This window comes from Gossypium hirsutum, chromosome A10 (genome assembly GCF_007990345.1).
Source record: "Gossypium hirsutum isolate 1008001.06 chromosome A10, Gossypium_hirsutum_v2.1, whole genome shotgun sequence".
NCBI classification, from domain to species: domain Eukaryota; kingdom Viridiplantae; phylum Streptophyta; class Magnoliopsida; order Malvales; family Malvaceae; genus Gossypium; species Gossypium hirsutum.
The window spans coordinates 39649152-39676209 of NC_053433.1; the positions used below are offsets into that span (position 1 = coordinate 39649152).

General features: G+C 38.7%; 1 protein-coding gene across 1 annotated transcript; it reads left to right on the forward strand.

Annotated features, from left to right (window-relative positions):
• Positions 1 to 2861: 2861 nt before the first annotated feature.
• LOC107948053 (uncharacterized) lies at positions 2862 to 3287 on the forward strand. The gene has a single exon (XM_016882528.1). It carries the CDS (start codon positions 2862 to 2864, stop codon positions 3285 to 3287), a length of 426 nt encoding a protein of 141 aa, XP_016738017.1.
• The last annotated feature ends 23771 nt before the right edge of the window (positions 3288 to 27058 follow it).

Here is a 27058-nt window from a genome sequence, read left to right on the forward strand (position 1 = left end):
CATTTTTGGACCCCTTGAAGCATGAGCTTTCAAATGAGGGGACTATCTTACAAAATGGTGGAGAGTTTAGGGTTTTGTATGAAATCATATGTGTAGTTTTCTAAATTTTTATTGAAGAATATGAGTATTAGATGTGTAATAAATAACTTTTGTGAAGGGTTTCTTCATGAAAACCTTAATAGGGACTATTTGGTATAAGTTGGAAATTTGTTGATCAATGGGTGAGATAGTGGAAATTTTGGATTGCTATAAGAGTATTAAGGGTTTTTCTTGGCTTTTGATAGGATGAAATTCGATAAAAATCAATTTTCAAACCTAGGGGTAAAATTGTCATTTTCTAAAAGTCTAGGGGCAAAATAGTCATTTTGCCCAAGTATATATTATTGAGTGCCTAGATTGATAAAATGGTTAAATTTATGAATTTTTGTTATTATAGATTAAGAAATTCAGACTCCGAACTTAGACTGGAGGAAAGCCAAGCAAATTGATTAGACCGACTTGACACCATATTTTGCAACCGAAGTAAGTTGTATGTAAATAATACAACTACATTGCTAATGTGTGTGTTGATTTGTATTTGAATTAATATAGCATGAATTGCTTGATTGTGGAATTGAAAAAGTATAATGATAATAGAGATAGTAGAGTTCCCGTTTGAACCTGGGAAATAAATCGGATATCCATGCCATGACAAATGAGTTACTATGGGCTAGTGTAAGACGTGCCTGGGACATGCATCGGCCACATTATGAAAGCCTATGTAAGACCATGTTTGGGACATGGCATCGCATCGAGACAAGTGTTAGTGTAAGACATGTCCGGGACATGCATCAGCCTCGAGACGTAAGCCAATGTAAGACATGTCTGGGACATGCATCAGCTACGAGATGATAGTCAATGTAAGACCATATCTGGGATATGGCATTGGCACCCTACCCCATGTTTGAGGCTTGTCTAATATCCGATAAAGTTTCGAATGGTTCAACGGTGAGAGATGTAGTTTAAGCTAACGAGTAAGTTATAACCATGTTGTGAGTGGTAGAGATACTTAATTGACCTGCATGAGATATGAGCTCACTATATGCTATGAGATTTATATGGATAGTGATGAGTAAGTTGTGCTTATTCCATTTTTGTGTGATGAGCATGTTGAAGAATGGTAAAATTTTTGTCATATATTTATTTGTGTGCAACTTACTAAGCTTTATGCTTACTCCCTCTCTTTTTCCCATTTTCTTATAGTGATGCTTAAATAGCTCAAGGATTCAATGGACGTCGAAGGCCATGATCATATTGTCATCCAAAGCACTCGGTATAGTTAGACTTCTTGTTTTTGAGTATGGCATGTATATGGCTTAGAATTTATTGTTTTATGTCCTTGAGAAATTGGCCAAATGTGTGGCTTGGGTTAAATCCTTTCATTTTTATAAGGCCATGGGTAATGGTAAATATTCATTTTGATATTGTATAGTAGATGTTACTTTTTATGGATGAGTAAATTTGCACAATTAAAATGATGTCTATTGTGGTTGATTTGACCATATGATGTGCCCTTGTATTGGTATAGAGTGATCTTATGTAGGTTATGTAAGTAAGGTTGGCAAAGAGGCTTGGTAAATAGCCTTATTTTGTCCATACTGGTAGATACACGGGCATGTTTCTAGGTCGTGTGTGACACACAACCAGCCCCATAGGCGTGTTGTCTGGCCGTGTGTCCCCTACACGTAAATTTTGTAAGTCAGTATGCATAATAGTAAATAAATAGGCAGAGACACGGCGATGTATCTAAGCCGTGTGAAGGGCACGGCCTAGCACAGGGGCGTGTTCCTTGGCTGTGTAACCCTTAAGAAATGCTGACGCCAGAAACAGAATGTCCAGGTTTTTGCACACGGGCGTGTCATGGCCTTGTGAAAGACACGGGCCACAGACACGAGTGTGTGCTAGGTCTTGTGAAAACCCCTGTAGGTATGAATTTAGAATTAATTCCACACGGGTGTCAGACACGGGCGTATCCCTGTATTGCCTAGGCCGTGTGAGCCACACGGACTAATAGCACGACCATGTCAAATTGGTCACACGGGCGTGTTGCTCCTCCCACACGGGCGTGTGCCCCTATGCAAGTGTCATTTTTCTAAAGTTGACTAAAGAACCTGAGTTATTTTCGAATGATTTTCGATGTGTGTTTTGGGCCTTGTAGGCCCATATTAAGGACGTGTTGATAAGCTTGAGAAAGTTTTAAATTTTTCCAAGTCTTGGAGACTCGGAATTGGTCGTAAGCACGAGTTTAAGTTAGGTAACGCCTCATACTTTGTCTCAGCGTATGAAATAGGTATGAGGTGTTCCATTTAGTGGTATCAGAGCATGGTTTAGTCAGTTCTAGGCTAACCTAGCATGAGTACAAGTCTAGCTGTACATGCCATAATTGTATATTGATAATGTGGTGACTCTTGATGAGATAAATTGTGTTTTATTCATATAGTTGATGGATCTTGACGTAGCTACGGTAGATGACTTGGAAAGTAATGTGCCGACTCCCGCTGAAGGGACTGTGCCAGTTGATAGTGGGCCCATGACCATGAGTCAGGGCGAAAGAGCTAGAGAAGCTTACTTCCATATGATGGACGTGTGGTATTCAAAGTTTATTCATACGAATACAACTACTTCACCTCCCCACCTTCTTCGATTCCTCAGTATGCCCTATAGCTTTACAATGAGTGTATTTGGTTAGGAGAGAGAAATCCCTAGTAGATAAGATATGAAAGCAAGGGGCTGAAGAATTTCGGGCTAAGATTGATGATGACCTGGAGAGAGCAAAATTTTGGTTAGAAAATACCATTAGGGTATTTGATGAGTTATCGTGCATGCCTGAAGAGCACATGAAGTGCGTAGTGTCACTCCTACGAGACTCAACCTATCAATGGTGGAACACACTTGTGTTAGTTATACTAAAGGAAAGGATTACATGGGAATTCTTCCAAGAAGAGTTCCAGAATGAGTACATTAGTAAGAGGTTTATGGACCAGAAAAGAAAAGAGTTTTTAGAGCTGAACCAAGGCCGTAAGACAGTAACAGAGTATGAACGCGATTTCGTAAGGCTTAGCAAATACGCTAAGGAATGCGTGTCTACCGAAGCCATCATGTCCAAGATATTTGAGGATGGATTAAATGAAGACATCCGATTGTTAGTTGGCATCTTAGAATTGAGAGAATTCGCGGTGCTCATGGAGAGAGCACACAAGGCAGAGAAATTGGCCAAAGAGAAGAGAAAAGATGATATTGAGTCTTGAGACTCAAGGAAAAGACAGAAGGGGAAATTATAGCAAACCTCATCTAAAAGATCTAGAGAGTTTCCTTCCCGATCCAACGCGTGTAACACCCCGAACCCGAGACCGACACCGGAGTCGAACACGAGGTGTTAACAGACTTTAAACCCCTTAAAAAAATATATTTCCCAGACACTGCCAATCTGCGTACTAGTCGCTTTAAAAATCATATCTTGAGTTTCACAACTCGAAAATCAGTTTCGTGATTTTTCCCTGAAACTAGACTCATATGCCCATATACATATTTTTTTCTAGAATTTTTGGTCGGGCCAATTAGTACGGTTTATTAGTCAAATTCTCCCATGTTACAGGGATCGACTACACTGACCCCCTTTGCGCATTACGACCTGGATATCTCCCTGCACAGAGCTTCAATACTGATGCCGTTTATTTCTATAGAAACTAGACTCAGAGAGGAATCTATACATATATGGTATGACTCCTAATTATCTCTGGTTAATTTATAATGAATTTCCAAAGTCGGAACAGGAATCCAGAAACCGTTCTGGCCCTGTCTCACAAGGACCTGAATATCACTTAACATACTGTCCGTATGATTGTTTCGTTACTTCTATATGAAAATAGACTCATCGAGCTTCGATTAAAATTTTTATTCACTATTTAATTCCGCTCCTACTATTTTTAGTGATTTTCAATCTCACATCACTGCTGCTGCCAGCATCTGTTACGAAAGCAACTATGCCCATTTCGTGATTTCTCCTTGATCTAACTAGTAATTCATCATACATATCACAAATTATGATCATGACTAGCCATGCCAAAGGCTAATCATTGTCAAACATCCCCCTACTGCACTATTGCCATATCATGAATTTTAACACCAAAATAATCAACCATGACATATGGCATAAAAAGGTCGAATTATCAAGATTTACGACCTAACGTTATGAAACCAAACCCAACCGAACATTTATGCCATTTTCGCATGGCTAAAAGTTTACATACCAAAGTTCAAACACAACGTAATAGCCTATACATGCCGAAATGTTCTCCTAAGCCGACTAAGAAGAAAGTACCAAAACTTGCTAGCCGGTGTGATGACTTCGACGACGGCACGATCACGCAAAAAGAGACGAGTTCTAGAAACCTAGAATAGGTGACAAGCAAACACCGAATGAGTATATAACTCAGTAAGGCATAAGCATTCCACAACCATCCATTAATAAAATTATCACAACAGGAAACAATGAAATGAGGTTAAGTACTCCATCCATACCAAACTATACCATAGTTCCTTAAACCCTATGGTTCAATCTCATACCAAGTCCTACATTGGCCTTTCATACATCATTTTATTTTTGTTATAATCATACAATTAAACGAACTTTCACCTATTCCACAATGAACCTTATGTACGTGACTTCAACTATAATCGTCACATAGGTTCAAAACTTACCAAGCTCAACTCCAAATATAAACATAGCGCCTATTAGCCATGAACTCAAGGTACTTACCTTTTCCGCTGTCCAAAATTGACTCGGTAAAGTCGCACCCTTCATGTAAATAATTTATAGAAAATATATATTGGGTTCGCACACATAGTGCTTAATAATCAACCGCGCACACTTAGTGCCATGCACTTTAAACTTACACACTTAGTGCCATGCATTTCAAGTTCGTACACTTACCTTTCCCGCTGTCCAAAATTGACTCGGTAAGGTCGCACCCTTAATGTAAATAATTTATAGAAAATATATATTGGGTTCGCACACATAGTGCTTAATAATCAACCATGCACACTTAGTGCCATGTACTTTAAACTCGCACACTTAGTGCTGTACAATTTAAACCCGCACACTTAGTGCCAATCTCATGACCGTGAACACTTATTGCCCGCACACTTAGTGCCGAAAACCAGCCACTCAATAGGCTTCACTTCCTTTTTACATTCGACAAATTTCATCTCTACTTACATATACATTTGTATACATTTCATCTCATTAAACACAAGGGTATAGGTATTACGATCCTTTAAATCAATACCAAAGATATGCTTAATGACTTACTTGTGTTGGGTAAGATGGTTCCAACTCGGCTACTCGATGATCTTTTCTTTGCCTTTGCTCGATTCTCCTCCTTTAACTCCTTGAGCTTAATCAATAAATCAACTAGTTTAACCGCCTTGCTAAATATTTACAATCCAATTACACATGCATATGTATGTTAGTATATTCGGCAATCACCCTTACTAATCACCCACTTGATCAATTATGGAGAATCAAAGTTAATATCACAATGTGTACCCTATATGGCCCATTATACATAATCAAATTTAACATCATTTATATATATTTACTCATATGGACGAATATACCTAATCATACATACACCTAACCAAAAATAATTTCTAAAATCTTTATATCATTTATACACTAGTAAAGCATCCTCTCCCTTTCCATCAATTTAGCACATGCATTACTCATTAACCTACAAAAATTATATTCGGCCTTAGCACACAACTTGCTAGCCGATTCTTCCCCATCTAGCAACCAATGCACATATGTGCTCACTCAAAAATGCTAAAAAAAAAAAGAGATTCAAGAATCATCAATCCACCGTCACATGCATCATTAACAAGCTTCATATTTAGCATGCAATGGCATTAACACAAACTCCACCTAGGCCGAATCTTAACTCATCTTCATGCCTCATCACCACAACATCAAACATCAAAATACCAACCAAGAATGTAACATGCATGGCCGAATATCATCTCCATCATTTAACAAAGTTTGAACCATGGCTAGGTAGATTTCAAACTTACAACTTAAAATATACATGAATCTCAAAGAATAATATCAAACATACCTCAATCTAGTTACATGCATGGCCAAACTTCCTCCTAATTCTCTTCCAAACCAAACATGAAGCAAGAACTCCTTCCTCCTCCCTTAGAATTTTTGGTCAAAAGAGGATGAAAAAGGATGAACAAGTTTTTCTTTTCCTTTCTTTAGCTCACGGCAATGGGGGGGAACAACCACTCATTTTTTTGTTTTTCCTTTCTTTATTACCCATACTCCTTATTTTATTTTTTTCCTACATACCTCACTAGGCCAACATGTTCCCAACATGTTTCCACCCATAACATGGCCAACCACTAGCTCAAATTTTGGGTAATTTGACATGCAAACCCATCATTTTCACAACATGCATTAATAGACCATTTTAAATTAGCCTATCATATTTTCACCATGTCTCATATCGATCCCTATTTAATAATTTCTCATGCAATTGGCAAAATTGGAGAATGAAACTTCCACATACTCATGTACACACATAATAAGCATAGAATATGGAAATTAATTATTTTTATGACTCGGTTTTGTGGTCCCGAAACCACTTCCCGACTAGGGTCAATTTTGGGCTGTTACAACGCGTCAGTGGGGTTCTCGAATAAGAGCTAGAATAAGTAGAACATGGCTTCTAAAGCTCAAACCACTTCTATCGCGAGTGTCGGTAGTGCTCAGCCAAATAGGCTGGAGTGTTCACAATGGGGTAGATGCCATTTTAGTGAATGCCGAGCGAAAGAAAGATGTTACTTCAAATATGGATCACTAGACCACTTCAACTGAGACTGCCCTGAATTAGATGAGAAAGAGAAAAAGCCAGGAATGAGGGCGAGTAGTGCTCCCTCGAGGAGTAGACCACAAAAGAACCCAGGTAGTGGAACTAACAGTAGAGGTGCCCCTAGCGATTCAGCTACGAGGTCCGAGGGCTGTCCGCCTGAAAGGACTTATGCCATACGTGCTTATGAAGAGGTAGAATCTCTCGATGGGATCACGAGTACCTTTTCTATCCACGATAGTTCTGTTGTTTCCTTAATTGATTCGAGGTCTACCTATTCTTATGTTTGCTTGAAATTAGTGCCCAGTATGAAAATTCCAATTGAGCCTATAAAATTTGTAGTAAAATGTGTCAAATCCATTAGGCAAGCATGTGTTAGTTGACAAGATATGTAGAAATTTCCTTTTGACGATTAGAGGTCATCGTTTCCTTGCCAACTTAATGTTATTATCATTTAATGAATTTGATGTAATCCTTGGGATGGATTGGTTAAATTTTCATGGGGTTGTAGTGGATTGTGGACGAAAAGTTATTGAGCTAAAATGTGAAGATGGGAATGTTTGTCGGGTTGAACCAGGTAAATTGGGTGGATTGCTTGAAGTGATATCTCTATGACGACAGATAGATATTTAAGAAAAGGGTGCGAGGCTTACCTCACCCTTGTATTGAATACTCAAGCATCTGAATTGAAGATCGAGTCAGTGCCAGTGGTATGTGAGTTCACGGACATATTTCTAGAGGAATTGCCCGTATTTACTCCTGTGAGGGAAGTTGAATTTGGAATCGAGTTAGTCTTTGATACGACACCTATCTCGATTGCTCCGTTTAGGATGGCTGCTACGGAGTTGAAGGAATTGAAAGTTCAACTACAAGAGTTAACTAACAAGGGTTTCACGAGACCGAGTTTTTCCCTGTGGGGAGCTCTGGTACTTTTTGTGAAGAAGAAAGACGGGTCGATGAGGTTATGTATAGACTACAGGCAGCTTAACACGGTGACTGTGAAGAATAAGTATCCCTTTCCAAGTATCGATGATTTGTTCGATCAGATGAAGGGAGCTACTATGTTTTCTAAGATCAACTTAAGGCCTGGCTACTACTAGCTAAGGGTTAAGGAATAAGATGTATCACAAATCGTGTCTAGGACGAGGTATGGGCACTACAAGTTTCTTGTTATGCCCTTCGATTTAACAAATGCCCCTGTAGTGTTTATAGATTTGATGAACCGCATTTTCCGGCCATATTTGGATAAGTTTTGTAACAGCCCGATTTAGGGCCTAGTCAGAGCAGTGGTCTCTGGACCCCAAATCAGAAGTTGGGAAAATTATTTTATTATAATTATGAGATTATAGCATGATTATAATAGCACATGAAAAATTTGGTGAGTCAATTTTAACGCTTGTGAGCCCGATTGCGAAAAGGACTAAATTGCATAAAAGAAAAAGTTGCATTTTAGTGCCCAAATGTGTTAAATAGATAGATAAATAAATTTAGGGACCTTTAAAGGGAAATTAAACCCTTTTTAAGAGGGTTGGCTGGCCATGAGACATAGAGGGGACAAATTTTAAGAGTAGGTAGAATTTGGTAGCTATTTTGACCAAAAAAGAAGCAAAATAAAAAAAAAGGTTGTCAATTTCTTTTCTTCTCATCGCATTCCACCAAAATTTTCAGCCATGAAAGGGGGTTTGTAAGCTTCAATTTTGCAACAACTTATTCCTCTCACAAGTAAGTGATTTTAATGAGTTTTATTCAAGATTTTCACACTTTTGAGACCCTTGAAGCATGAGCTTTCAAATGAGGGTGATATCTTGCAAAATGGTGAAGAGTTTAGGATTTTTCCATGGATGTAATTGTGATAGATGATAAGTGTTTATAGAGGAATATGAGTCCTAGTTGTGTTATAAGCAACTTTTGAAAAAGGTGTTAGCTTGAAAGCACCTAAAGGAACTATTTTGCATAAGTTGCAAAATAGGTAATAAGTGTATGAAATAGTGAGAATTTGGGGTTTCTATAAGAGTAAAAAAAGTTTAGCTAGGCTTGAAATACGAAGAAATTTGATAAAAATCGATTTTCGAGCATAGGGGTAAAATGCCCATTTTACTAAGGCCTAGGGGCAAAATGGTCATTTTACCCAGGATGTGAAATTATGAATGCCTAATTGTAATTAATGACTAAATGAGTACATTTTTGCTATTATAGATCAAGATTTACCAAAATCCAGCCTAAACTGGGGCAAAGCCAAGCAATCTGATTAAGCCGTTTAGTCAAGTACTTTTTGTAAACCGAGGTAAGTTGTATGTAATTAGTACAACTATATTGTTAAATGCATGTATTGGATTGTTATTGATTTTGATATAGCATGAAGTTCTAGATTTTGAACTGAGTATGCATATTTATGATTGAGAAAGTAGAAAGATCCTGTGAGAACCCCTAGAAACAAACAAGATGTTTATGCCACAACATTTGTAACAGCCCAAAATTGACCCTAGTCGGGAAGTGGTTTCAGGACCACAAAACCGAGTCATAAAAATAATTAATTTCCATATTCTATGCTTATTATGTGTGTACATGAGTATGTGGAAGTTTCATTCTCCAATTTTGCCAATTGTATGAGAAATTATTAAATAGGGATCGATATGAGACATGGTGAAAATATGATAGGCTAATTTAAAATGGTCTATTAATGCATGTTGTGAAAATGATGGGTTTGCATGTCAAATTACCCAAAATTTGAGCTAGTGGTTGGCCATGCTATGGGTGGAAACATGTTGGGAACATGTTGGCCTAGTGAGGTATGTAGGAAAAAAATAAAATAAGGAGTATGGGTAATAAAGAAAGGAAAAACAAAAAAATGAGTGGTTGTTTCCCCCCCCATTGCCGTGAGCTAAAGAAAGGAAAAGAAAAACTTGTTCATCCTTTTTCATCCTCTTTTGACCGAAAATTCTAAGGGAGGAGGAAGGAGTTCTTGCTTCATGTTTGGTTTGGAAGAGAATTAGGAGGAAGTTTGGCCATGCATGTAACTAGATTGAGTTATGTTTGATATTATTCTTTGAGATTCATGTATATTTTAAGTTGTAAGTTTGAAATCTACCTAGCCATGGTTCAAACTTTGTTAAATGATGGAGATGATATTCGGCCATGCATGTTACATTCTTGGTTGGTATTTTGATGTTTGATGTTGTGGTGATGAGGCATGAAGATGAGTTAAGATTCGGCCTAGGTGGAGTTTGTGTTAATGCCATTGCATGCTAAATATGAAGCTTGTTAATGATGCATGTGATGGTGGATTGATGATTCTTGAATCTTTTTTTTTAGCATTTTTGAGTGAGCACATATGTGCATTGGTTGCTAGATGGGGAAGAATCGGCTAGCAAGTTGTGTGCTAGGGCCGAATATAATTTTTGTAGGTTAATGAGTAATGCATGTGCTAAATTGATGGAAAGGGAGAGGATGCTTTACTAGTGTATAAATGATATAAAGATTTTAGAAATTATTTTTGGTTAGGTGTATGAATGATTAGGTATATTCGGCCATATGAGTAAATATATAGATGATGTTAAATTTGATTATGTATAATGGGCCATATAGGGTACACATTGTGATATTAACTTTGATTCTCCATAATTGATCAAGTGGGTGATTAGTAAGGGTGATTGCCGAATATACTAACATACATATGCATGTGTAATTGGATTGTAAATATTTAGCAAGGCGGTTAAACTAGTTGATTTATTGATTAAGCTCAAGGAGTTAAAGGAGGAGAATCGAGCAAAGGCAAAGAAAAGATCATCGAGTAGCCGAGTTGGAACCATCTTACCCAACACAAGTAAGTCATTAAGCATATCTTTGGTATTGATTTAAAGGATCGTAATACCTATACCATTGTGTTTAATGAGATGAAATGTATACAAATGTATATGTAAGTAGAGATGAAATTTGTCGAATGTAAAAAGGAAGTGAAGCCTATTGAGTGGCTGGTTTTCGGCACTAAGTGTGCGGGCAATAAGTGTTCACGGTCATGAGATTGGCACTAAGTGTGCGGGTTTAAATTGTACAGCACTAAGTGTGCGAGTTTAAAGTACATGGCACTAAGTGTGCGTGGTTGATTATTAAGCACTATGTGTGCGAACCCAATATATATTTTCTATAAATTATTTACATTAAGGGTGCGACCTTACCGAGTCGATTTTGGACAGCGGAAAAGGTAAGTGTGCGAACTTGAAATGCATGGCACTAAGTGTGTGAGTTTAAAGTACATGGCACTAAGTGTGCGTGGTTGATTATTAAGCACTATGTGTGCGAACCCAATATATATTTTCTATAAATTATTTACATTAAGGGTGCGACCTTATCGAGTCGATTTTGGACAGCGGAAAAGGTAAGTGTGCGAACTTGAAATGCATGGCACTAAGTGTGCGCGGTTGATTATTAAGCACTATGTGTGCGAACCCAATATATATTTTCTATAAATTATTTACATGAAGGGTGCGACTTTACCGAGTCAATTTTGGACAGCGGAAAAGGTAAGTACCTTGAGTTCATGGCTAATAGGCGCTATGTTTATATTTGGAGTTGAGCTTGGTAAGTTTTGAACCTATGTGACGATTATAGTTGAAGTCACGTACATAAGGTTCATTGTGGAATAGGTGAAAGTTCGTTTAATTGTATGATTATAACGAAAATAAAATGATGTATGAAAGGCCAATGTAGGACTTGGTATGAGATTGAACCATAGGGTTTAAGGAACTATGGTATAGTTTGGTATGGATGGAGTACTTAACCTCATTTCATTGTTTCCTGTTGTGATAATTTTATTAATGGATGGTTGTGGAATGCTTATGGCTTACTGAGTTATATACTCATTCGGTGTTTGCTTGTCACCTATTCTAGGTTTCTTGGACTCGTCTCTTTTTGCGTGATCGTGCCGTCGTCGAAGTCATCACACCGGCTAGCAAGTTTTGGTACTTTCTTCTTAGTCGGCTTAGGAGAACATTTCGGCATGTATAGGCTATTATGTTGTGTTTGAACTTTGGTATGTAAACTCTTAGCCATGCGAAAATGGCATAAATGTTCGGTTGGGTTTGGTTTCATAACGTTAGGTCGTAAATCTTGATAATTCGACCTTTTTATGCCATATGTCATGGTTGATTATTTTGGTGTTAAAATTCATGATATGGCAATAGTGTAGTAGGGGGATGTTTGACAATGATTAGCCTTTGGCATGGCTAGTCATGATCATAATTTGTGATATGTATGACGAATTACTAGTTAGATCAAGGAGAAATCACGAAATGGGCATAGTTGCTTTCGTAACAGATGCTGGCAGCAGCAGAGACGTGAGATTGAAAAATCACTAAAACTAGTAGGAGTGGAATAAATTGATGAATAAATTATGTATTCGAAGCTCGATGAGTCTATTTTCATATAGAAGCAACGAAAAGATCATATGGACAGTATGTTAAGAGATATTCAGGTTCTCGTGAGACAGGTCCAGAACGGTTTCTGGATTCCCTGTTCCCACTTTGGAAATTCATTATAAATTAACCAGAGACAATTAGGAGTCATACCATATATGGATAGATTCCTCTCTGAGTCTAGTTTCTATAGAAACAAACGGCATCAGTATTGAAGCTCTGTGCAGGGAGATATCTAGGTCGTGATGCGCAAAGGTCAGTGTAGTCGATCCCTGTAACATGGGAGACTTTGACTAATAAACTGTACTAATTGGCCCAACCAAAAATTCTAGAAAACAATATGTAGATGGGAATATGAGTCTAGTTTCAGGGAAAAATCACGAAACTGATTTTCGAGTTGTGAAACTCAAGATATGATTTTTAAAGCGACTAGTATGCAGATTGGCAGTGTCTGAGAAATATTTTTATAAAGGGTTTAAAGTCTGTTAACATCTCTGTTCGACTCCGGTGTCGGTCTCGGGTTCGGGGTGTTACAACATTGGGTTATGTGAGAGACAGTGTAAGACCATGTCTGGGACATGGCATCGGTGTAGATATGAGTGCCAGTTTAAGACGTGTCTGGGACATGCATCGACCTCAATGATGGTAGCCAGTGTAAGACATGTGTGTGACATGCATCAACACTTATACACGAGAGCTAGTGTAAGACCATCTGGGACATGACATCAGCCTCGATGAAGATAGCCAGTGTAAGACCATGTCTGGGACATGGCATCGGCAACTTAACCCATGTTTGAGGCTTATAGAATATCCGGTAGTATTCCAAAAGGTTCAACTTTGAGTTAAGAAAGAGATTTAATGAAGAAAGTATGATAATGTTTTGAGTTTTACAGGTACCTATTTTGGTATACACGTGTAATGATCTCAATTAGAAAATGTGACTTGAGTGGATGGTAATGAGTAAGTCAAGTTATGCTTACCTTTGAGCTATGAGCATGATGATAAATGGTGAAACTGTTGTTGTATATTTATTTATATGCAACTTACTAAGCTTTATGCTTACTTTCTTTCCTTTCTCTTTTCTTTCAGTACTGCCAAAATTCTCAAGGATCCATTGAAGTCAGAGATATCGATCACACTATCAGCCGTAATACTCAGTATAGTTGGATATATATTTTTGATTATGGCATGTATAGGGCTAGACTAGGATTGTATTATTGAGAAATTGTTTATGTATATTGGCTTAAGATAAAAGCCCTTCATTTTGTATTAAGCCTAGATAATGGCTATTCTTTATTTTGGTAAATGTATATGATGTTCCTTCTATGAATGAATTGATGTCTTTTGGGATGGAATTACTATATTGAAATGATCTTGTGTAGGTTGTGCAAAATGGCTTGGAAAAGAGCCTAGTTTGTCCACACGGGCAAGACACACGGGCATGTGTCTAGGCCATGTGTGACACATGGCTCACCCCTATGGGTGTGTGTTATGGTCGAGCGTCCCCTGCACTTAACTTTTAAGTCAGTATTGTCCACGGATAGGCCACACAGGCGTGTGCTATAGCTGTGTCTATAAGTCAGTGTTGCACACGGGCTAAGGGAATGGGCGTTTCTTGAGTCACACGAGCGTGTGGAACCCTAAAGCATGAACTTTTCCAAGTTTTTCTTAAGTTCTTAGTTTAAACTTAAATCATCTCGAATGTATGTTTTGGGTCTCGTAAGTCCTATTAAGGGACAGATTGAGTATGAAATGAAGAGTTTGAAATTGATCAAAAATTTTTGGCCCAGTTTTACATGCGTATGCTTGAGTTAAGTCTGGTGACACCTCGAACCCTGTCCCAGCACTGAATACATGTGAGGGGTGTTAAATATAGTAGTATCAGAGCATGGTTTAGTTGATTCTAGGACTAACCTAATTAAAGTTCGAGTCTAGCCTTAGATGCCGTAAATATATATTGATGGTGTGACGATTCCTGACAACTATAAATTGTGTTTTTATATAGTAATGGATCCTGATAGAACCACAGTGGATGACGTTGAAAGTAATGTATTGGCTCTTGCACAAAGGACCGCGCCATAGAGAGTGAGCTCGTAAGTATGGGACAAGGTGGAGGGGCTAGGGAAGCCTACCTCCGAATGATGGATGCTTGGTACACGGAGTTCGTTCGTGCGAACCCGAATACTCCACCTCCCCCACCTCCTCCAATTCCTCAGTATGCCTCGGTGGCTCTGCAAGGTTCGGATATGTTCAGGAGAGAGAAGTGTAACGTCCCCACGCCCGAAACCGTCACTGGAGTCAAGCTTGAGGTCTTACTAAACTTATCTTACCTTTTAAACAACTCTAAACCACTTATTTTAATTTTCGAAATAAATTATTTTTCTGCGTCATGGTTTCTTAAAAATTCATTTCTTGAGTTTCAAAACTCAAAATTAAGATCTGTCAATTTTTCCTAAAACTAAACTCATATATCTATCTATTAATTTTTTTCTAGAATTTTTGACTTAGCCAATTAGTACATTTTATTAGTTGAAGTTACCCCTATTTCAGAATTCGACTGCACTGGCCTCTACTTACTACGAACCTCTTTTATCTCTGTACAAAAATCATATGACTATAAAGTTTGTTTCTATTAAAACTAGATTCAATAAGGATTCTAACCATATAAATTAAACTACCTAATTATTTTTGTAAAATTTATGGTGAATTTCTAAAGTTAGAACATGGGATCCAGAAATCGCTGTGGCCCTATTTCACCAAAAATCAGATATCTTATAAAATACAAAACCTTTACCTGTTTTGCTTAGTCCATATGAAAATAGACACAATGAGATTTAATTTAATATATTATTCACCATCAATCCTTGTCTCTAAAAGTTCTTGTGATTTTTCAAAGTCACGTTATTTCTGATACTTGAATCCGTTTTTAAGTTACTTTCACATTTTTCTTAGTTTTCATGTGATAGTTACTACTTAATCATAATACTATTAAACATGTATATCATCAGCCATTCTATTAGCTAATCACTAGCAAGTATTTACACATCATTCATTGATCATATCATATCAAAAGAAACCAAGTTCCTGTACATGCCATACACAAAACGAAACGTCTAACTATACCAATGTGATTTCTTCGATAGTGTGATCGGTTTCCGACGTTTCCTTCGATCCCCGAGTGGCTTGATAAAAACTATAAGAAAAAGAAAATAAAGAGAGTAAGAACTAGGCTTAGTAAGCTTACAAGCAAATAAATTACAACATTCAACATAATGAATAAATATACATAATGTCACCTAGCCTCATAAACTTTCTTTACATTCTCATTTTCTACCTTCTTCTTTACTCACTTACCTTCTTTCTTACTTGACCTTTCACTATTCATAAATATAATCTACCTTCCCTTTTTGCTGATAATTCATTGTAATTTAACGTGTACAATGACCCGTTGAACCACTCGGGATACTAAGGATACTAGGGTCGTTCCTGTCTATCAATATCCTTCCAATGCCATGTCTTCGACATGGACTTACATGAATTATTCCTATCTCCAATGCCATATATATATCTAATATGGGCTTACATGGCTCATTTCTGTCTCCAAAGCCATATATCTGATATGGACTTACATGGCTCATTTCTGTCCTGTCCTGTCCTATCAACTCCAATATCCTAACATTCCTAAGGTTCAAACAGGGCTTCCTAATGCTTTTTCTCTGTCACTTCGCCTTTAATTCGACTTTAAATATTCTAAAAAAAATAAGTATATAAATGCTGAAAATTGACAATAATAATGTAAAATAAAAGAATATTGCATTTATTTACTGTAAACTTACCTCGATACAAATGTGACTAAACTTTACAATTTTGTCCTTTACTTTTTCTTTTCCCCGATCTACTTCCGTATTTCACTCTTCTTGATCTATAATAGAAAATTTAACTTATTTAATATTCACATTTATCAAAACAGTCCTTGACCCAAACTTTCGGAAAATTACATTTTTGCCCCTAAACTTTCACATATTTGCACTTTTGCCCCAAGGCTCGTAATTTAAACTTCATCCTATTTTCTTATGTTTTATGACATGCTTATCATTTTTCCCTTCTATGACAACATCAAATTCACACTCTAACATGTACTTATGACTATTAGGTATTTTTACCGATTAAGCCCTTTTACTCATTTTCACTTAAAACCGAGTAGCACAAGTTGTCTAACATAATTTAAAACCTTATATTCTATCATAAAACATCAAAATAAACACTTTTCACCTATGGGTATTTTTCCGAATATGAACCCTAAGTTAAATTATTGCTAGCATAAGCTTTATCGAGCTACCGGGACTCCGAAAACGTAAAGAACATTAAAAACGGGGCTTGGAATCACTTACTATGGAGATTGAAAGCTTGAAACAAACTCTAGCTATGGAGAACCCTTGAAATTTCGTGCTAATGAAGAAGATGATGAATTTTTTGTTATTTTTCCCTTTTTATTTCATTTAATATCCAAATGACCAAAATGCCTTTCCTTATTAAACTTTAAAAAATTCCATCCATGTCCTATTTTGTCCATGAACTTAGAAATTGGTCAAATTGTTATTTAAATCCTCCTAATTAATATTCCAAATCAATTTCATACTAAAAACTTCTAGAATGCAAGTTTTACAAATTATTCGATTTAGTCCCTAATCTCAACTTAAGCACTTTATGCATAGAATTTCATCACGAAATTTTCACACAATCATGCAATCATATCATGAACCTGAAAATAATAATAAAATAAATTTTTCTACCTCAGATTTGTGGTTTCGCAACCACTGTTCCTTTAGGCCCTATTTCGGGTTGTTACAAGAAGCCTCTGGTAGATAAGATCCGGATGCAAGGTCATAAACCGTAATTTATACATATTTTTACCCCATGGTTAACATGTTTTATGAATGATTTTTCCTTAAAATTGGTGAAGTACATGCTCCTAATGCCTTAATTTCATGTTTTATACTTAGGCAAGCATAGGAGAGCAAAAGGAACGAGAAACGGGCCAAAAATAGAGAAAATGGGCCAACATACGAAATCAACACGGCTTGGACTTCCTCACACTGGTAGACCACACGGCCGTGCCAATTTGGCAGAATCGAAGCACGACTCACACGGGTAGAACACACGCCCGTGCCATTCTAACAGGTTCGAGCACAGCCTGAAGTAATCTCACACGGGCGTGTCACACAGGTGTGTCCCTGCCAAGCCCAAGTTTAGTCCAATTCGAAAAAGGCCAATTTTGAGGTTCCTAGGCATTCCAAAGCCTATAAATACACCCTAGAGAAGGAGGAAAGAAGACACACAGAGAGGGAAGTAGGGAACTGCTCAAGGAAAGCCGATTGATCCATCTCAGAAGTCGGATTCATCATCAAGACTAAAGATCTCCCCTCAATTTTCCTTCAGGAGTTTTGGGTTTTTCTTTATGTTTTGTAGTCATTATTCTTCTGAGATGTTTTCCTTTTTAGTTATGAACTAAATCCCCTAAATATCTAAGGGGAATGAAACCTAAGATGAATCTTGTAATTATTTTCTGAATTGTATGATAAAATTTGACTTGTTCTTAATTATGTGTTCTTAATTCTTGTTTTGATATTCCAGGATATTGCTTCAAGTTAAGCTCTTATTCAAAAGAGGAATAGACCCTGTCTAAGAGCACATTTTCCATAATTAAGAAGAGTTGGTTGCGCGCCTAGAGATAGGGTGACAAGATTTTGCCGGATTAGGGTGAAACCTAATAAGGGGATCCATAGATCGAGTTAATGCAACTCTGGGGAGTTAATTAGAAAGAAATTTCAATTATTCAACCTAAGGTTAGACGTTGTCAGTCTCGAGAGGGATAATAATATAACTTAGGTATCTCTACGGATCAAGTCATATGAATAAATCGTCCGATTCAGAGTCAAATAACAAGTGAAGTCTAGATGGATTTTTCCTTAGGTATTATCTTAATTCAATTGTTTTTCCAAAAGTAATACCCCAATTCTATTTTTTGTGATTTCTTAGTTTAGTTAATTAGTTAGTTAAAACAAACCCCACTATTCTTAGGCTAGATAATAAAAAGAAAATCATTACTAGTACTTTTAGTTCCTTTGGGTTCGACAATATGGTTTTACTAAAACTATACTACTATTCGATAGGTACACTTGCCTACATCGTGATAATAGTTAGTTTCAAGAACGATTCATTATAAATTTATAAAACTTATCACACACAAAATCACGATCAAGTTTTTGGTGCCGTTGCCGGAGAGTTAAGATATTAGGAATACTCAATTTTTATTACTTTAGCCATTTATTTTTCTTGCAAGTTAAATTTATTTTATTATTATTTATTAATTTACTTTTTCTTTCTCTTGGCAGGTTTTTATAGTTTATGACTAGAAAAAACCCATCAGGACCACTACTTTTTGACGAAGAAATCGATCGCACAGTTCGTAGAAACCAAAGAGAAATAAGGCAAAGCTTAAGATACACAGAAAACGAGCAAGAGGATGATATTCAAACCCCAATTGAGGAGATGGCTGAAAATCGAGAAAATCTGCTACCTTCTGCGATTGCTGTTAATCAGAATCCTGCTACGCGCACTATGTATGATTATGCTAAACCTAATTTAACAGGAACTGAGCCAAGTATAGTTAAACCTTCTATTGCTGCAAATAATTTTGAACTGAAGCCTAACACAATTCAAATGATACAACAGTTTGTTCAGTTTGATGGTTTGCAGGATGAGGATCCCAATGCTCACTTGGCAAATTTCCTAGAATTTTACTATACATTTAAAATTAATGGCGTTTTTTACGATGCCATCCATCTTCGATTATTCCCTTTTTCATTGAGGAACAAAGCTAAACAGTGGTTGAACTCGTTACCACGAGGGTCAACTACTACTTGGGAACAAATGACCGAAAAATTTTTATTAAAATATTTTTCGCCGACTAAAACGGCCAAATTACGTAATGATATCTCTTCATTGTGCAGATGGACTTAGAAACTCTTTACGATGCATGAGAGAGATACAAGGACCTACTGCGAAGGTGTCCTCACCACGGATTACCTGTATGGTTGCAAGTTCAAACATTCTACAATGGTGTGAAGCCCTCGACAAGACAGATGATTGATGCAGCAGCCGGGGGAACCATCAATAACAAAACACCTAAAGAGGCTTACGAATTCATTGAAGAGATGTCACTGAATAACTATCAGTGGCAAGTCACGAGGACTAAGCCAACTAAAACAGTAGGCATTTGTAACATTGATTCGGTTACTATGCTATCAACCCAGGTAGAATGTAACATCCCAAACCTGGCCCAGACGTTATGGCCAGATCTGACATGTCACATGGACTTATGACTTAGTATGCATTCGCTGGTTTAAGTGATTGGGGTGGTCTTTGTAAAAACAGCGGTTGAATTAAAAGCCGGTTTATCAATCTTTAGGCTATCCATTTGTTGTGCTTGTTGAGTCTTGAAAACGTTCATTAATTTTGAAAACCCGCGCAGCCTAACACTAGCAGTTTCGTCATAGTATAAATATAATCAGAAAATAAAACCATAGCAGGAAAAGAAATTTAAATAGCGGCCTTATTACAACTTAAAACCCAAAATTAAATCAAAATATAAAAATAATAAAAATAAACTAACTTAGAAAAACCAACTTTGCAGATGATGTGGCCACTCCGAATCCCTCACAGCTCCAAGCCACTATGGTTGGGGATTTCCTGCAGAGATGAAAATAAAGGGTGAGTTCGGTAAACTCAGTGTGTAACATAACCCAACCATAGCCCAAAACAGATCAAACCTCAGAGTCAGACTTATCTGGGCCTTGGCCCAGTACAGAAATTAGAATGAAACCCATAGGCCCATAGCAGATACAGAACAAATATATCATGAATGCAGAAATCCCAACCCAGAGCCATCCATAACACCTTCGTACCAGCCTTACACCATGTGGGGAGACTACTCGACCCATCCAACCGCTACACACCACAGAAATTGTAGCGAGGCTGCTAGATATTGTGACGAAGTCACCAGACAAAGATATTGTGGCTAGGCCACCAGAACAGATATATATATGTGGTGAAGCCACCAGATTGCAGCGAGGCTGCCAGATATTGTGACGAAGTCACCAGAACAGATATATGTGGCAAGGCCACCAGATTGCAGCGAGGCTGCCAGAACGCTTCCTCCATCAATAAAAACCCATGTCCCATGCAACAGAAATAATATGTCATGGCATACGTATACAGAAATAGAACATCATGCTTTTCAGAAAAAAATAACCCCAGGGGTAAAATCGTACTTTTGCATGCATAAGGGTATTCTAGTAATTATTACCTATTGCTAAGGTTTCATGCTTATTCTAACGATTACCAAGTAATCAGAAGTACTTACCTCGTCTTTTTACCAAAGTGGGCCCGTTGGCCCATTGGCCCGTTTTCGGCCCATTAAGCCCAAAAATACCGTTGTGCACGAAAATGCACACTCTGCACTCTAATCATCCAAATACACCATATTCATTAACAACTGTCTCACGAGCGCTCGCACACTCGCGAGTTCACAAAATACCAACGTTTCGGTATTTCGGCTTTTACCGATTCAGTCTAAGGGAGGGTGTCGCTTACACACTTGGTTGATGACGATTGATAACGAAATCTCCCACGCGATAATCCTACAATCGATCACTAACACATTAGACTTACGAATTAACGATAACTAACATAAATCCACGTCAACTAACCCAATTATCACACAAGTTAGTCATTCACGCATGAGGGGTAAAATAGTCATTTTACCCTCCAGGGGTAAATCGATAATCCTACCCTACAGGGGTATTTTAGTAATTCTACACCTTATCCACTTTGGCCTACCGACCCATTGGGACCACCTAGCCCATTTCAGCCCATCACGACCCGAAATTGCTGTCCTACTACTAGAGTAGTGAGAAATACACACCTGTTAGGAGACTGCAGTTAATCTACGCTCCAAACACTCTTAGCTGACGCCCAACCCAAACGAGCATGTAACAAAGCGAAAGGGACCAGCCAAGAAGGGTATGCCTACTCTCCTTATGGTTTGCTCTATTTAAAGTCAGCTCTCCATCTACTCTTATGTTAGCTTCCCGATGTGGGATCCCTCCATCACCAGAGTTTAAAACCAACACCAAATCTTACTGCCCCAACATAGCAAAATAATCAACCTTTGCATGCCAAGGGATTTGAACCAAAGTCCTCTCACATGCCAACTCACGCCACCACCACTAGGCCATCAACTCATTTGTGTCATAAATCCAACACATTAAACTTTAAAGCGCACCTACTTGCTTCCAGATTTATTGAAAAGAAAAACCAAAATATATTGCAAAAACCAAGACTTGAACCTTGGACCCCTTGCTTCCTCTATAGCGTCACTTCCTTGTCCCCTAAGTGGCGCCACCTTGCCACTACAGCACACTCCTTTTTGTGTCATCTTTTACCCCTTTACTCTTAAAAGCCCAAACGCCAATTGCATCACCTGTTCATAAAATTAAAATTCCGAAGACTACCATGGATTTAACTTAAGTTTGGGCCTTCCAAAGGCCCACTAACCTACTAAAATATATATTTTAACCAACCAGAACAGACACAAATTTTAAAAATCACAGAAACATAGAAAACTCAAAAATTGGGGCGTTACAACTCTTCACTGCTTAAAGAAATTTTGTCCTCAAAATTTTACCTGAATCAAACAGATGAGGATATTGTTGATGGACCGCCACTTTTGGCTCCCAAGTAGCTTCCTCTCTGCCATGATTACGCCACAGCACCTTTACTAGTGGAACTGATTTCCTCCTCAAAATCTTAACATCTCGATCCAAAATCTGCACAGGCTCTTCGTCAAAAGTCAAGTCTGTTTGGACCTCGATCTCTATAACCGGCACAACATGAGTAGGGTCAGAACGATACCGCCTTAACATGGAGACGTGAAAGACATCATGAATCCTATTCAACTCTAGAGGTATCTCCAACTGATAAGCCACTGGACCCACTCGCTTAAGAATCCGATAAGGCCCAATGAACCGCGGACTTAACTTGCCTTTCCTCCCAAACCTTAATATTTTCTTCCAAGGTGAAACCTTCAAGAAGACCATATCACCCACAAAGTACTCAATTTCCTTGCGCTTAAAATCTGCATATGAATTCTGTTTATCAGATGCTTCCTTCAACCGGTCTCTAATCAACTTGACCTTATCCTCAATATCTGCCACCAACTCAAGTCCAAGAACCTTTCGTTCACCCAACTCGGTCCAACAACTAGGTGTACGACATCTTCGCCCATACAGTGCCTCATAAGGAGCCATTCGAATACTTGCTTGATAACTGTTGTTGTATGCAAACTCTGCCAACGGTAAGTAATCCTCCCAACTATGTCGAAAGTCGATAACTCATCCCCTCAACATGTCTTCCAGAATCTGGATAACCCTTTTCGACTGACCATCAGTCTGAGGATGAAATGCTGTACTAAAGTTCAACCGCGTACCAACGCCTCATGCAACTTTTGCCAAAACCGAGATGTGTATCTAGGATCTCGATCAGAAATAATCGATACTAGAACTCTGTGAAGCCGCACTATTTTCGCCACATACAATTTGGCTAACTTTTGAAGTGAATAATCAGTGCAGACAGGTATGAAATGAGCAGATTTGGTCAACCTATGCACAATTATTCAAATCGAGTCCTTCTTCGATGGTGTCAAGGGTAACCCACTCACAAAATCCATGGTTACCCTCTCCCACTTCCAAAGTGGTACTTTCACTGGCTGCAAAAGTCCGGAGGGTAATTGATGTTCAGCTTTCACTTGCTGACAAGTCAGACATTTTCCCACAACTTCCGTTACCTCTCGCTTCCATCCAGGCCACCAATACAACTCCTTTAACTCGTGATACATTTTACTCCCTCCAGGATGCATAGCACACAGACCTCCATGAGCTTCTTTTAGAATTGCTTGCCTCAAGTCAGAGTCCTTCGGTATACAAACTCTACCTCGGTAACACACAACTCCCTCATTGTTCAATCCGAACTCAGAAGTATCCCCATTCTTAACCTGTCAGGATCGAAAAACCAGGGACTCATCCCTTCACTGTTTTTCCTTAATCTCATCCACCCAAGTCGGCCTAACTTGCAGTTCTGTTAACAGACTACCGTCGTTATACAGACTCTAACGAGCAAACATGGCTCTCAGATCAGATACAGTTCTACGACTTAGGGCATCAGCCGCCACATTAGCTTTGCCTGGGTGATACTCAATCGCGCAGTCATAATCCTTAAGCAACTCTATCCATCTCCGCTGCCTAAGGTTCAGCTCCTTCTGAGTCAGCAAGTACTTAAGACTCTCATGATCTGTGTATATAATACACCTTTCTCCGTACAGGTAATGTCTCCAAATCTTAAGCACAAAGATTACCGCTGCCAACTCCAGATTATGAGTAGGATAGTTAACTTCATGTGGTTTAAGCTATCGCGATGCATAAGCAACCACTTTACCCTCTTGCATCAGCACACAGCCCAACCCTACATATGATGTATCACTGCATACGGTAAAATCTTTTCCAGACTCCGGTTGAATCAGTACAGGTGCCTCCGTTAGAACTTTCTTCAGCTTCTCAAAAGATTCCTGTTGTTTCTCAGTCTAAACAAACGGTACTCCCTTCCTTATAAGCTTTGTCAAAGGCGCTGCCATCACAGAAAATCTTTCCACAAACCTTCTATAGTACCCAGCTAAACCCAGAAAACTTCGAATTTTTGACACTGACCTAGGTGGCTTCCATCCCAGAATCGCTTCAATCTTTCGAGGGTCCACCTTGATCCCTTCAGCAGAGACAACATGCCCCAAGAAAGTTACCTCTCTCAACCAGAACTCACACTTACTAAATTTCGCATAAAGCTCATTCTCCCTCATCACTTGCATCACAATACGAAGGTGCTCATCATGCTTTTGCTTAGTTTCAGAATAAACCAGAATATCATCGATAAAGATGACCACGAATCGATCCAAGTATGGCTGGAACACTCGATTCATCAGATCCATAAATCCTGCAGGTTCGTTCGTCAACCCAAATGGCATAACCAAGAACTCATAGTGACCATACCGAGTTCTGAATGCTGTCTTGTGAATATACACCTCCTTAACCCTCAACTGATGATACCCAGATCGAAGGTCAATCTTGGAAAATACTGAAGCTCTTCTAAGTTGGTCGAATAAATCATCGATTCTTGGCAGTGGGTACTTGTTCTTAATCGTCAGTTTGTTCAACTGCCAATAATCGATGCACATCCACATTGACCCATCTTTCTTCTTTACGAACAACACTGGTGCTCCCCACGGAGACACACTTGGTCTAATGAAGCCTCTATCCAATAACTCTTGAATTTGGGCTTTCAGCTCCACCAACTCCTTCGGTGCCATCCTATAAGGTGCAATGGACACCGGTGCCGTTCCAGGCAACAAGTCGATTCCAAACTCAACCTCTCGGTTCGGGGGCAAACCCGAAAGCTCCTCTGGAAAAACATCTTGAAAATCCTTGACGGTTTCAACTTTATCCACTGTCAGATCCTCAGTTTTTGATTGGCTTATAAATGCCAAATAAACCTCACATCCCTTTCAAATCCACTTCTCAGCTCTCAATGCCGACACCACATTAGACAGATAATCCCTACGCTCGTCTATCACCAAAACCTCCTCATCCTTTGTGGTCTTTAAAATTATTCGACTTAGCAGCACAATCCAGAGTAGCCCTATGCTTAACAAGCCAATCCATTCCCAAAATAAGATCGAATTCTCCGAAAGGTAGCTCCATCAGATCTCTAGAGAAAACTTTTCCTTGAGTTTCTATAGGCACATCTCTATACAGTTTATCTACCCTAACCGAGTGACCCTAAGGACTTAGTACAGATACCCCACTCACGGTCTCCTTAGAGCGCACACCCAGCGACCCAGATATAGCACATGCAACATATGAATGGGTAGATCCAACATCTATCAACACAGTGTATGGCATACTGGAAATCAGAAACGTACCAGTTATGACGTCAGGTGCATCACCCTCCTCTCGAGGACGAGCTGCATACGCCAACGCCGACTGACGAGCCTCAGTAAATCCAGCATCCCTGCCAAGCGCTCCTCTTCCTCCACCGTTTCCATTACCACCTCTTCCTTACCCACATCCTCTCGAAAACTGTGGCCCACCCCTCACTGGTTGAGCGACCTTCTGCTCTAAAGATTGAACCTGATCTGGTTCCTGGGGACAATCCTTAACCCTATGCTCCATAGATCCGTATCAGAAACAAGCACCAGAACATTTCCAACACTCGCCCATATGCATCTTCCCACAATTCTTACAACCTTGCGGTCTAACAGCATTCGTCGGTACTGCTCGAACTGGCTCCATTACCCTTGCTCTCTTAACATTCCTGTTCATACCACCTGAAAGTCCTGAATCTCTCCTAAAACGGTTCCGATCTTTCTCACAATTCTGTCCTTCTGTATGCTTCAGTTTCTCAGCTATCTTAGCTTTCTCCACTAAAGCAGCGAAGTTACGCTCCCTTTGCAGAGCAATCAGCACCCTAAGTTCATCTCTCAGACCATTCTCGAAGCGTAAGCTACGCTCATACTCTGCAGCGATAATCTCAGAAGCATACCGGCTCAGTCTTAGAAACTCAGACTCATACTCAGCCACTGACTTACTCCCTTGGACCAGGTTCAGAAATTCTTTTTGGCGAGTGTCCACATAACTAGCCCCAACATACTTTCCTTTGAAATCTATCTTAAACTACTCCCAAGTCACACTGTCAGCAGGAGTTCCATCTCTCACAGTGAGCCACCATTGATAAGCCTCATCCCTGAGTAATGATATGGCTCCCTTCAGCTTCTGCTCTACAGAGCAGTCCAGATCATCCGTAATCCACTCTGTGGCCTCTAACCAATACTCAGCCACATTCAAAGCTACACCAGATACGCCCCTAAATATCTCTGCTCCATTGGCCCGGAGCTGCTCAGAAATAGACCCCCGAATTTCATTTCCCGTACTTGGCCCAACAACCCTTTCTAAAACTCAGAGCATTGCTTGGGATAGAGCATCGTGCCCGGCACCTCGATCATGACACTATACCTCCATTGTCGGTGGTGCCGGTGTATTTGCTACCGACACATGTCCTGAAGATGAAGATTTAGCCTGAGCATTACCTCGGCCATGTCCACGGCCTCTTCCACGAGTTGCTCGTGTACTCATTTTGCATTATCTGATTAAGAATTTTATGAATCAGTTTAATATTTCAGTGTTTATTATAGAAGTCTTATGAATAACAGTAATTCAGAGTTTGAGTTTGTTTCCTTTTGCGGTAGCCTAGCTACAGTCTCAGTTTACTTACCAGAGTTTCCATAGTTCCAGTGTTACCCTAACTAAAGTACCATGATAAGGTTTTATACAAACATATAATAGATATTTCAGAAACAATCAGAACGACTCAGAAAACTTACAGACTTGGGTCGGAGATTCAGTGTGCCACCTTCTAAAAAAACCTAATTTTTAAAAACCGATTTTAATTTTAAAAAAATCTATTTGTAAAGAGAAAATATTGGAAACATTCTCAAAAACAATTTATAAAAAAACAATTTTTGAAAACCTTTATTCAGTGTATCTTTACAAACTCCCGTTTTTAGACCCGTTCCAC